Source organism: Diaphorina citri, unplaced genomic scaffold (genome assembly GCF_000475195.1).
Source record: "Diaphorina citri unplaced genomic scaffold, Diaci psyllid genome assembly version 1.1 scaffold1393, whole genome shotgun sequence".
NCBI classification, from domain to species: Eukaryota; Metazoa; Arthropoda; class Insecta; order Hemiptera; family Psyllidae; genus Diaphorina; species Diaphorina citri.
Window position 1 is genome coordinate 69,448 of NW_007378819.1, and position 13,844 is coordinate 83,291.

The 13,844-nt window shown below is 41.0% G+C and overlaps 2 protein-coding genes across 2 annotated transcripts in view; one reads left to right on the forward strand and one right to left on the reverse strand.

The window, feature by feature from the left end:
* LOC103515666 overlaps positions 1–1,281 on the forward strand; it is a 7,283-nt gene extending 6,002 nt beyond the window's left edge. Inside the window, exon 7 of the mRNA XM_026828280.1 lies at positions 154–1,281. Within this exon, the coding sequence (XP_026684081.1) occupies positions 154–1,140 (987 nt within the window). The 3' untranslated portion in view covers positions 1,141–1,281. The remainder of the gene's footprint in view (positions 1–153) is intronic.
* A 521-nt stretch (positions 1,282–1,802) lies between these two features.
* Positions 1,803–9,743, reverse strand: LOC103515669. Its single transcript, XM_026828281.1, has 4 exons — positions 9,636–9,743; positions 8,571–8,659; positions 8,377–8,455; positions 1,803–2,041 (listed from the first exon to the last, which is right to left on the reverse strand). Exons 1-4 carry the CDS (start codon positions 9,727–9,729, stop codon positions 1,803–1,805), a joined length of 501 nt encoding a protein of 166 aa, XP_026684082.1. The 5' UTR covers positions 9,730–9,743.
* Between the last annotated feature and the right edge of the window lie 4,101 nt (positions 9,744–13,844).

The window sequence follows — 13,844 nt, forward strand, 5'->3', positions numbered from 1 at the left end:
GACTTTTTGGCCAATTTTCAGATTCCATGACTTTTCCAGTTTTTCCAGGTCGCGTATAAACCCTGTAGTATACACGAAAGCAACTTCTATTGAACCTGCGGTCGTTACTCACTGTGATCTATGAAGAACATCCTCCCATATAGTATGGATAACATTGACCAGTGGCGGGGAGGTACAGACAAACAGACCCCGTGGCGTAAAACCGACATCCCGTGGCGGAATAGATACTCTGAGATATCCTCCTCTGATTCCGACGATAAACAATTGTCCATCACACCTGATGGATCTGATATTGAGAAGAAAATAGAGGAAGAGGAAATATCAATTGTACAGCTTAGACGCAAGTCATTCGCCAAGGATTGGACGCGAAGTGGCGATAGTCCGCCTCGTCCGCTACGACAGAAATCATTGGAACCAGAGCTACTCAATACCAGCACACGCAATGAAGTTGTCTTACGAAGGAAATCATTATCCAAGGAGATGATTAAGACGGTGGGAGATAGTGATGAACCGCCTGAGCTATTGAAAGTGTTTGCAAGACGATCGCTGAAGATTCCGAAGGATTTTGATGTGAATGAGAATACCGTGGATAGTGGTACCGGCTCTAAGGATAGCGATAAGGAAAACGAAGCCAACACCACCAACGAGAAACGATCCGATGATAGAACAGATAAGAAACGGTTAGATGATAAGACAAGTGAGAATATTAACGTTCAGTTCCCGCTGGATAATGACCGGATCAAACTCAAGAAAAGCTACGAGTCGATTATAATAACAACAAATAAGAACTTAGATAACGAGGACCGAACCAAATCCCATCAGAAGGACCTCATCAAACCATTCAGTGGTGTTAAAGTTAATATCAATGAGAAACCCCTCAATAACATGAATGAAGCCAAACCCCTCAATAGTAACACCAAAGTCAACATCAATGAAGTCAAACCTCTCAACACTGTCGTGAAAACAGTCAACTTGAACACTGAAGTTATCAGAACTGAAGAACCTACCAAGGAATCACCAAGTGAAACCAATGTGAATAAAACAGACGTGATGGATAATATGAAGGGGTTCAAGAAGATCCAACAGAGACGTGAAGAGTGGGAACAGCGAATGCAACAGGCAAGGAAAACTCAGCCTTAATCCAAGATTCTAAATCTAACTTGAACTTGAGAAAACCAGACTGAGTGAAGAAACCTCGTCTGTCACTCAATACCTAATGTCAACAAAACCCAAGATTCTAAATCTAACTTGAACTTGAGAAAACCAGACTGAGTCAAGAAACCTGGTCTGTCACTCATTTTTTTTTTTGGCTTTGAAGAATTCCCTGACTTTTTTGATTTTTGTCAATTTTTTGAGAAATTCCCTGACAATTCCCTGACTTTTCCAGTCTCCGTGAAATTCCCTGACAATTCCCGGTTTTCCAGTCTGGTAGACACCCTGTAATAATAATAATAGTCTGTTAAGTTCCACTTGATTGGTATAGGCTTAACAGGGCTATTAAGCTAACAGGCTGTGGGGGGTTAGCTCAAAATTAAGAAACGCTAGACCAAAATCTGGCAACATTAAAACGCAAAATTTATTTTGCTACAACAGGTTGTTGGGGGCTAAAAAGAAGTGAAACCCACCCAAAGACTAATAAAGTCTTACTTTAATTTTCTCCGGGTCCATCTCCTTCACCATGTCCTCCTTCCGCATCTCATTGATAGTCTTCGGTCCTGTCTCCTTCTTCGCCGAGAACGCATACCCCTGACTCCCCAGCAGGTCTCCAAACACATCCGTCCCCCTAGTAGGCGGGGCATTGCTCATCGTGGTCCGGGGCTGTTCAGTCTTGACCGTGTAGTCCCCCTAGTAGGCGGGGCATTGCTCATCGTGGTCCGGGGCTGTTCAGTCTTGACCGTGTCGAAATGGGATCGGGAGTAGTTTGGGGCGTGGGACGGGCTGGATTGGGGCGTGGTAGACCAAGAGTTGGGGGCTCGGGACGTCCCGGAACCACTGGCCTGACCGGGGTTGTTCTTGGCGTTGGAACTCGTGGAGAGGTTTGCTGCAAGGGGGAAATGGAAAAAGAAATTTTTAAATCGCTACACTCCATTTGTTTGGGGGCTAGGTTTTCCTTGCCATTGGGATCAATTTAATTTCAAGAAACCATTTACTGATGAAAATTTGTAATGAAACAACAAGTTGAAATTGTGTTAAGCCTGTGGAGAGGTTCGCTGCAAGGGGGAAATGGAAAAAGAAATTTTAAAATCGCTACACTCCATTTGTTTGGGGGCAAGGTTTTCCTTGCCATTGGGATCAATTTAATTTCAAGAAACCATTCACTGATGAAAATTTGTAATGAAACAACAAGTTGAAATTGTGTTAAGCCAGCGGCGATAGCTGGTTGAATGCACCAGTTTTCAATGGATCACTGAATTCAACTGCTTTGTACCTCCCGTAGAATGGAACCCCCAGTCCATCCAACACCGTCAGATAGATGTCATGCCTATCTCATGGACACGGGAAGCAAAGAATGGAACTGAGCGGTAGACTTAAGCCTATTTCCCAGTTCAACAGCCTTTAGTTAGGCACTCATAAGACCAAAGTATAGATTGCAAAAATTCATATTACACCGAATAAAACGGACTGAAATTCCACCTAAAGATTCAAAAACAAACAATAACTTATAATTGAAAAAATTTGTTCTCAAGCTACTACAGCTAAAATTAATGAATCACAATTTAACAAGATTAAATGAAATTCTATACATTATACAGTAGATGGATTTTCCTTTCGGGAAATTTTCGGAAACGGAACCGGTTCTGATGGCGCGCCATCTTGGATTTCCTATGCTTTAGTACGTAGGCGCCATTTCAGTTTGCAATAGAGAACCGGTTCGGTTTCCGAGTTTATCGACAGGAAAATGCATCAAGTCTAGTTATCTGCTGTCTGTTATTTCAAGTTAATATTTAATCAAATGATTAGCTTGGTATGAAAAGTGGCTACGACGCTTGTCTAGTTACAGGGTTTATACGCCGAGTTTCTCGACAGGAAAATGCATCAAGTCTAGTTATCTGCTATCTGTTATTTCAAGTTAATATTTAATCAAATGATTAGCTTGGTATGAAAAGTGGCTACGACGCTTGTCTAGTTACAGGGTTTATACGCTTTTCCCAGAATGAAATTCCATGACTTTTCCAGAAAATTAGGGGGGTGGAGGTACTTAAAAATCAGTAAGATGATTACCCCTTCATTTTTAAAAAAAAGTAAAAATATGCAATATGCAGAACGCCAAGGAATATGAGGGGGAATGCGCCACATTCCATTTTTCGGAAAAACTTGATATTTAATTTTAACATTTTTATTTAACTTTTTGACCGGTGGCAAATTCCATGACTTTTCCAGGTTTTCTTTAAATTTTCACGATTTTCCATGACTTTTTTTTGGCCAGTTTTCAGATTCCATGACTTTTCCAGTTTTTCCAGGTCGCGTATAAACCCTGTAGTATACACGAAAGCAACTTCTATTGTACCTGGATCAATAAGGGGTTTAAAGAAAAGGTTTTATACAGAAAAAGATTTATTTTAAAGCTCTTAACTTATAACTAAAATTTACAGATAAAGGAACTCCAAGATCTTTTCGACAAGGTTTATTGTTAATCTATTGCACTCAGGCTCCAGGATAAATTGAAGGATGGCTCTAACCAGAGCACTTAGTTCAAGGTTTATTAAAAGGGTTTAGGTATTAAGGTTACACCATATTGTACGCGGTCGTGAAAATTTCAAAAGAGGAAGCCATGTATAAACTATGATCTTTTATGTCTATTGCACTCAGGCTCCAGGATAAATTGAAGGATGGCTCTAACCAGAACACTTAGTTCAAGGTTTATTAAGGGTTTAGGTATTAAGGTTACACCATATTGTACGCGGTCGTGAAAATTTCAAAAGAGGAAGCCATGTATAAACTATGATCTTTTATTACAAAATAAATTCGTTCCAATGTTCTATTTTCAAAGTGATCTTTTCTTACTACATTAGAACTCCAACTCAACACCATGTATAAACTATGATCTTTTATCCTCATGAGGCTGTTATACTCCTCTGTCAGCAGCACTTGGAGGGTATCCACACAGTCACCCGTCCAGATACCAATCATCCTCAATGTTGCTTAGGACAGGTGCATTGAGCGTTGCATAGCTACTGTTTATTTTATGCCATTAAAATAAATTAAACTTATTTGTGTTATTGTCATGGAAAATAGGAAACGGAGAGCGGAGGTATGAAATTTTATCCTCATTTATTTGAGAATTTGATCAATTTACTAGAGCTCTGTAGATTACGTGGTAGAGAGCACCTCGGTAGGTTAGGTGGTAGAGAACAAACTCTCCTAATGGTTAAAATCCACTAAGGCGTTTAATATCTCGGATTCACACTAAGCCCTCAATATGTTAGTGGTATACTAAATGTGTTTCAATGACTATATCCCAGTTAGGTGGTAGAGAACAAACTCTCCAAATGGTTAAAATCCACTAAGGCGTTTAATATCTCGGATTCACACTAAGCCCTCAATATGTTAGTGGTTTACTAAATGTGTTTCAATGACTATATCCCAGCCTTACACTCGCTGTTAGTGAAAGAAAAACTCTATTAAACTCACTGTTAGTGAAACTATTCCCCAGTGGATCATTCACTGTTAGTGAAACTTCTTCCCAGTGTTGCACTGACTGTTAGTGAAACTATTGCCCAGAGTTGCACTCACTGTTAGTGAAACATGTTAGTGAAACTATTCCCCAGTGGATCACTCACTGTTAGTGAAACTTCTTCCCAGTGTTGCACTGACTGTTAGTGAAACTATTGCCCAGAGTTGCACTCACTGTTAGTGAAACATGTTCTGTTGAGTGGCATCGTTTTCAAACTCAGTCCATGCATTGTTCAATTCCATGAAGATTAGTTTGGAGAGGTTTTCGTTGTCTGTACCCATTTGCTGGAAAGAAGAGGGAGAAAACACATAAAGTCATTCATTTCACTACACAAATCCTTTTTTTTATATATATAACTAAGCAAGGTCTTCTACTGTTAACATTTATGCATTATTATGTTATGTTATTAAAACCACAAAATACACGAGACCTCGTTTGAAATCATTCATTTCACTACACAAATCCTTTTTTTATATACGAGTATATAACTAAGCAAGGTCTTCTACTGTTAACATTTATGCATTATTATGTTATGTTATTAAAACCACAAAATACACGAGACCTCGTTTAGACTGCTGGGGGTAAAGGTACTTTTTAGTCTCATTCGAGCAGGATAAACAAGGTATATTCTATTCTATTCTACACAAGATAGGTATGCATTTTTTTTTCTAATATTTCTGCCTATTTGAAACATTTCCAAATTTTTAATCTATCAAACTGCCAGCCTAGTTAGCTGGGAAGGTAGCGCGTCTGCCTTGAAGGGTAGCTCGCAGGTTCGATTTCAACCCGGGGCGGACTTATCCTAAACTGATATGGTTCGTTCTCGGAACGGCTGGCTTTCTCCTATCCTGTCTTCCTTCTCTATTCGATTTCGGGACAATAAGACCATAGCAGTTACAGTTCGACCTCGTTTAGACTGCTGGGGGTAAAGGTACTTTTTAGTCTCATTCGAGCAGGATAAACAAGGTATATTCTATTCTATTCTATTCTACACAAGATAGGTATGCATTTTTTTTCTAATTTTTCTACCTATTTCAAACATTTCCAAATTTTTAATCTATCAAACTGCCAGCCTAGTTAGCTGGGAAGGTAGCGCGTCTGCCTTGAAGGGTAGCTCGCAGGTTGATTTGTCAACGCTGGAACTTTCTTCTTCTCTGGGCGCTAGAACATGAACCAAACACACAGGTCAGTAATATTTACATCTGACAACACTGTTAAGGTTGCTATTCAGCCCACCTCTATGGCCGAATGGTCAAGAGCACTGACTCTTGATCCGGAGGTGCTGAGTTCGAATCCCGACCAGGGCGGAAATTTTCTAACCGGACTTTTCCGTTCTTGGGATAGGCATGGATGTAAAAGAATATGCTTTGAAGTAATGCAAAAGCGGTACCGAGGAACATTTTTTTTTCAAGGTTCAATAGGTTCAGGTTCAGTTCAGGCAAAAGGTTCAGCAACAGGCAAAAGGTTCAATTTAAAGATACTTAATTACTTACCGAAAGTTTCTTTCGAAGCCTGACCGTTCTTGGATAGGCATGGCTGTAAAAGAATACGCTTTGAAGTAATGCGAAAGCGGTACCGAGGAACATTTTTTTTTAAAGGTTCAATTTGTTCAAGGTTCAGGTTCAGTTCAGGCAAAAGGTTCAGCAACACGCAAAAGGTTCAATTTAAAGATACTTAATTACTTACCGAAAGTTTCTTTCGAAGCCTGATGTTCGTTGGGGGAAGAGAAGAGTACTTTGGGTGAGTAGGGTACGCGTTGACTATGATGGTTGCCCCAGGGCAGAGGGCTAGGTTGAGGACTAGGGGACATCTCGAGGGCGAGGGACACTTGGAAGTGGGAACTCTGGTAATGTTCTCCCTCGGAGAGGTCATCCAGCTCGTTCCTGTCAAATCGTGGGGAGAGATTATATTTGTTATTTTTTTAGGATAAATAGGAGTTAGGTATATACTTAACAAGTCTTACCTTTTGAATAATTTTAAAACTTCTTGTTCAGTCATCCGTAAAGATCGGAAGAGCGTGCGCGGTATATTCCAAGCAGGGGTACTGCCCAATAGGTTAGGATTCATCCCGGACTGGAACGCCCCTCCTGACGTGTTATTCTGAGACGGGAACCCTCCTGGAAATAATAAAAATACATCTGAATTATACCACCACCAGCGTAGAATAGATCATTATGCTATACATTAATATTATACTCATACTCTATTCAACAAATATGGGCAATTTATCTTGAAATTCAGACCTAGAAATGAAATTTTAACTCGAAGGATCCATTTTCGTCCCTTTAGGTCATCAGGGCCGAAATTCTAAAGCAAACAAATTAATCGCCAAAAAATTAAAGAAGAGGTGGTTCCCTGGAGGTTACAAGCTCGAGCCCAAGTTAAGTCATACAATTTATCGAGGTGTATTAATCGGGAAATGATTTTTTTTCTTACCTGAGGTGTTATTCTGGGACTGAAACACGCCCGCTCCCGGCGGCCTGTTTCCGCCGTTCTGAGACATGGGCGTAGCGGTGGGGAACTGGGACATCGGGTTCAAATGGGACCCGGCGTGGGATCAATTTAATTTCAAGAAACCATTTACTGATGAAATTTTGTAATGAAACAATAAATTGAAATTGTGTTAAGCCAGCGGCGATAGCTGGTTGAATGCATCAGTTCTCAATGGATCACTGAATGTAACTGCTTTGTACCTCCCGTAGAATGGAACCCCCAGTCCTTCCAACACCGTGAGACAGATGTCATGCCCATCTCATGGACACGGGAAGCAAAGAATGGAACTGAGCGGTAGACTTAAGCCTATTTCCCAGTTCAACAGCCTTTAGTTAGGCACTCATAAATAGGCTATAATACTTTATTACTTCTTTAAAAAGTACAATGTACGTCTCGTAGAATGCAGCAGTTCTCAACAGATCACTGAAGTTAAGCCAAACCACGTAGGTTGGTATCTGGATGGGTGACCGTTTCAAACATTCTCGTAGAATGCAGCAGTTCTCAACAGATCACTGAAGTTAAGCCAAACCACGTAGGTTGGTATCTGGATGGGTGACCTACAATGTACGTCTCGTAGAATACACCAGTTCTCAACAGATCACTGAAGTTAAGCCAAACCACGTAGGTTGCTATCTGGATGGGTGACCGTTTCAAATAACAGATGATGCTCGTTATTTTGGGGTGCACTCAGCCTCGTGAACAACTGAGGAGCTGGTTAAAATATCAGGGAAAAGGCTAGGCATAACCAACATATCACTGAAGTTAAGCCAAACCACGTAGGTTGCTATCTGGATGGGTGACAGATGATGCTCGTTATTTTGGGGTGCACTCAGCCTCGTGAACAACTGAGGAGCTGGTTAAAATATCAGGGAAAAGGCTAGGCATAAAAACCTAATCTTAGCAATTAAACGACTACCGCTCACATAAAGGAGGATTGGGAAAAAACCAAACAATTCAATTATTTATTTATTGGACATAATAATAGATATACAAAGGTGTTTTTCCCAAGTCAATATTGACTTCTAAGAAACTCAAACTGTTTCAAACAACAGATGATGCTCGTTATTTTGGGGTGCACTCAGCCTCGTGAACAACTGAGAAGCTGTTTAAAATATCAGGGAAAAGGCTAGGCATAAAAACCTAATCTTAGCAATTAAAGGACTACCTCTCACATAAAGGGGGATTGGGAAAAGACCAAAGAAACTTACTCAAATTGCCCAAATCAGCAAATGGATCGTTGGACTGTCCAGCTGTGGCTAGGTTGGGTGAGCTTACATTGCGCGGTATATTCCAAGCAGCTCAAACTCAAACAAACAAACTTACTTAAATTGCCCAAATCAGCAAATGGATCGTTGGACTGTCCAGCTGTGGCTAGGTTGGGTGAGCTTACATTGCGCGGTATATTCCAAGCAGGGGTACTGCCCAATAGGTTAGGATTCATCCCGGACTGGAACGCCCCTCCTGACGTGTTATTCTGAGACGGGAACCCTCCTGGAAATAATAAAAAAATACATCTGAATTATAACCAGGAACGTCCCTCCTGACGTGTTATTCTGAGACGGGAACCCTCCTGGAAATAATAAAAATACATCTGAATTATACCACCAGCGTAGAATAGATCATTATGCTATACATTATACTCATACTCTATTCAACAAATATGGGCAATTTATCTTGAAATTCAGACCTAGAAATGAAATTTTAACTCGAAGGATCCAAGGCCAAATAGACAAACACTGTTATTTTAAGGTTTACAAGCGTCACTTACATTATTTGAGTACAAACCAGAAGGATCAAGACCACAGGGAGAACCAAGAATGAGAAGATATAGGACATGATAAGAAAGGATATCGAGGATAGAGGAGTGGATTGGATGGATGTGGAGAATAACGAGAGATATAGGGATAGAATATGGTGGAGAGGTTTCATACATCGACCCGCAGACTAAGCGGAACGATTTCGGTTATGTATGTACTTACCTTATTTCTGACGGCTGAAAACCAGGCGGACACCGTTTGACGGCAAACATCTGTGCAGCCTGTTCTGGTAACTCCACCACCAGCGTAGAATAGATCATTATGCTTTACATTATACTCATACTCTATTCAACAAATATGGGCAATTTATCTTGAAATTCAGACCTAGAAATGAAATTTTAACTCGAAGGATCCATTTTCGTCCCTTTAGGTCATCAGGGCCGAAATTCTAAAGCAAACAAATTAATCGCCAAAAATTTAAAGAAGAGTTGGTTCCCTGGAAGTTACAGGCTCGAGCCCAAGTTAAGTCATACAATTTATTAAGGAGCGCGGTAGCGCTCCGCCCCGCCAAGTCAAGAAAGTTTGACCGCGCTACTAGAGATATTATACGTTAAAGAAGATGTGGTTCCCTGGAAGTTACGGGCTCGAGCCCAAGTTAAGTCATACAATTTATCGAGGTGTATTAATCGGGAAATGATTTTTTTTCTAACCTGAGGTGTTATTCTGGGACTGAAACAAGCCCGCTCCCGGCGGCCTGTTTCCGCCGTTCTGAGACATGGGCGTAGCGGTGGGGAACTGGGACATCGGGTTCAAATGGGACCCGGCGGCTTTGAAGTAATGCGAAAGCGGTACCGAGGAACATTTTTTTTTTTCCAAGGTTCAATTTGTTCAAGGTTCAATAGGTTCTGGTTCAGTTCAAGCAAAAGGTTCAGCAACAGGCAAAAGGTTCAATTTAAAGATACTTAATTACTTACCGAAAGTTTCTTTCGAAGCCTGATGTTCGTTGGGGGAAGAGAAGAGTACTTTGGGTGAGTAGGGTACGCGTTGACCATGGTGGTTGGCCCAGGGCAGAGGGCTAGGTTGAGGACTAGGGGACATCTCGAGGGCGAGGGACACTTGGAAGTGGGAACTCTGGTAATGTTCTCCCTCGGAGAGGTCATATTGGGGGAAGAGAAGAGTACTTTGGGTGAGTAGGGTACGCGTTGACTATGGTGGTTGGCCCAGGGCAGGGGGCTAGGTTGAGGACTAGGGGACATCTCGAGGGCGAGGGACACTTGGAAGTGGGAACTCTGGTAATGTTCTCCCTCGGAGAGATCATCCAGCTCGTTCCTGTCAAATAATAGGGAGAGAAATTATAATACAAACTAAGGATGGAAAAAAGACCCCGTAAAGGATCCCTAAATACCGAACCGGCGCGGCGCAAAATCCAAAGGGAAAATGTCTGAATCTAATTCCAATTATCTGTTTGGAAGCTTCAGAAATTTTTGGAGTCTCGCCTACATTAAATGAGAAAAATGTAGCTCGAGAGGGACCAGTACGGCCCTGGTTATAGTTATAGAGCACAGAGCCGAAAAAACTTCGATTCTGCCAGGATTCGAACCCGGAACCCTACAAATCCACTGTGATAATCACTCGGCCACAATTATCGAAGATAAAAATCACACATCAAAAAAAAAAGAGGACATGAAACGGAAAATTCCACCCCCATTGCCCAATTGCAATGTTTTTTCAATACCTTGAATAGGCCCCCCTATTAGCCCCTATACATATTGGTCATAGAAAGTAAAAAAGTAGTAATAATATTACCTATTAGTATTACAAAACAAATTTAATTTTCATCAGTAAAATGGTTTCTTCAAATTAAATTGATCCTAAGGTCAAGGTAAATCTTATATTATAAGAACGAGATCCATTCACTCATTCACATTTCACACACTGATCGCTCTATCTCTAGAACCACAACACCTAGAGATACAATTATTTGTATAGGTTCAATCCCAGCCGAGGCATGGAGTTTTGTTCTCATAAACAACGACTTTGACGAATGATCACATACATTTAATAGAGCTCTAAGAGTTAGGTTTATGTAGTAGACCTCGCCAAGTGCGGCCCAATAGCATCATTTTCAAGTGCTCGTAATTAGGAAGGCGTTGGTTCAATCCCAATCAAGGTATTTAATCTCTGTTTGAGAATTCGACCACAACAACAGTAGTAGCCTATTGCAGGGCTGAAAGCCCTATTCGAGAGTAGTATAAATAGACAAACACTGTTCTTTAAGGTTTACAAGCGTCACTTACATTATTTGAGTACAAACCAGAAGGATCAAGACCACAGGGAGAACCAAGAATGAGATATAGGACATGATAAGAAAGGATATCGAGGATAGAGGAGTGGATTGGATGGATGTGGAGAAGAATGAGAGATATAGGAATAAAATATGGTGGAGAGGTTTTATACATCGACCCGCAGACTAAGCGGAACGATTTCGGTTATGTATGTATGTACTTACCTTATTTCTGACGGCTGAAAACCAGGCGGACACCGTTTGACGGCAAACATCTGTGCAGCCTGTTCTGGTAACTTGACAAAGCCGACAAACATCAGGAATGCACACACTAGCACTCCTGAGCTAGCCTTGCCGTCCTGGGAATTCAACAAAGTACAGGATTAATAGAAGGACTTTCAAGTTTGGTCTCGAAGCACTTGTACTTTGATGTACTTACCTTATTTCTGACGGCTGAAAACCAGGCGGACACCGTTTGACGGCAAACATCTGTGCAGCCTGTTCTGGTAACTTGACGAAGCCGACAAACATCAGGAATGCACACACTAGCACTCCTGAGCTAGCCTTCCCGTCCTGGGAATTCAACAAAGTACAGGATTAATAGAAGGACTTTCAAGTTTGGTCTCGAAGCACTTGTACTTTGATAGCAAATAGTGTAATACATCGGAGAGATATTGCAAATACCTGTGAGGAAGAAAACGAATTGCTGTCACACAACAGGCTGCATACAATTATTTGTATGGGTTCAATCCCAGCCGAGGCATGGAATTTTGGTCTCATAAACAACGACTTTGACGAATGATCACATACATTTAATAGAGCTCTAAGAGTTAGGTGGTAGACCTCGCCCAGTGCGGCCCAATAGCATCATTTCTAAGTGATCGTAATTAGGAGGGCGTTGGTTCAATCCTAATCAAGGTATTTAATCTCTGTTTGAAAATTCGACCACAATAAAAGTAGTAGCCTATTGCAGGGCTGACAGCCCTATTCGAGTATTATTATTAATAATAATAGTGCTTATTTATACTGCTCGCATAAGACTGTAAAGTCCCTTTACTCCAGCAGTAGGCTACTACTATTATTGTGGTCAATCATGCATATATTAGATATCATATTGACCTTTACACTAAAATTATACCTACCTTGAGATCACGATGTACAATAGGAGGATTCTGACCATGCATGTGCTTCACTGCTTGACACGTCTGCCATAGGATACTACACACAATGTTGGGTGGAAGAGCACTTGTCCTTTCCTTGAGTACATCAACCAGACTCCCTCCCGTACAGAGCTCAGTGAGAATGAGGTACTCGTGCATGCCATGGGGAGTGCTGTGCTTGTCAATGAATGCTGCCGTTTGAGTACGTCCACAAGACTTCCTCCCGTACACAGCTCAGTGAGAATGAGGTACTCGTGCATGCCATGGGGAGTGCTGTGCTTGTCAATGAATGCTGCCGAGAGGTATTCCATGATGTGTGCATGACCCGAGAGTTTTTTCTGTGAAGTGTCTTGGTCAAGGAAAGAGGGGTGCTGTGCTACTGAATCCTTTTAGATTGTAAAATAGGTGGTCCTAAAATTGTGTGACTTAAGATCCTTACCTACTTATGTATTTCATCTTTCAAAGGATGGGTTAAGCTTCTACGAGTCTACTCCTTATTTTGTACCAGTTGTTCAATGGACTGTATACTCGTTCAGGAATAGGGTCTATACAGGTGCCTTCAAAGGTCCAATTGACTCAAACTACAATGACTAAATGTCCGAAGAGAAGGGTTTGTCAGAGGAAGATGTGAATAACCAAGGCAGGTGGAAGCTGCTATCAAAAAACGCCGACACCACTTGAGTGGGAAAAGGCTAAGAAAAGGACGTCGATCGACAGCCGGTTGACCTTGTTTGTACACAGCTCAAGATTTTCTCATGTTCACCAGAGATGAATAATACAATATTATGGTGTGCCTGCACATAGTCGGCGGCCGTCGCATCGATTGATGTGAATTTATTGTGAATCGGCGTCGATCGGTCAACCTTGTTAGCAGACACCTTTACATTTTCTTTTTCTTCCTTTTCCAGCATCAGCTTTAGTCGAGACTCGGAGTTCTTGTGCTGCTCCAGTGACAAGGGCACCATTCACATTTTCGCCCTCAAAGACACTCGGCTCAACCGTCGCTCCACGTTTAGTTCCTTTCTCTTTCTCTCTCTTTTTTTTCTGCCTTTCTGTCTACCTGTCCACCTGTCTGTCTGATTAAAACAATTCTACTCATCTAAATTCAATTCTTTCTATGCCATTCCCTTATCTTTCCTCTCTCCCCTCCCCCCCTATAAATAAAAAGGTCAATCATCAAGACATTTTTTCCATTGTAAAAATTAATTAAATGTAAAGGATACTAGAATGTTGACCTCTTGGATTATTGCTTTGCTTGCAGCTTCATCAGCTGCCATGAGTCTCTGGAATAATAAAAAAAAAAAGTTTGATAGGTAGTTAAGCATAAAATAACAATAAATTTAAAAAATAAAATAGACTGGAATATCATTCATTTCTTTTACATCTGAAAACACCTGTTTTAATGGAGGAGTTGCAAATGGGTAAAAATTATAAATAAATGGTCGATTCCTATGTAAAAAGTTGGGAAAAATCCA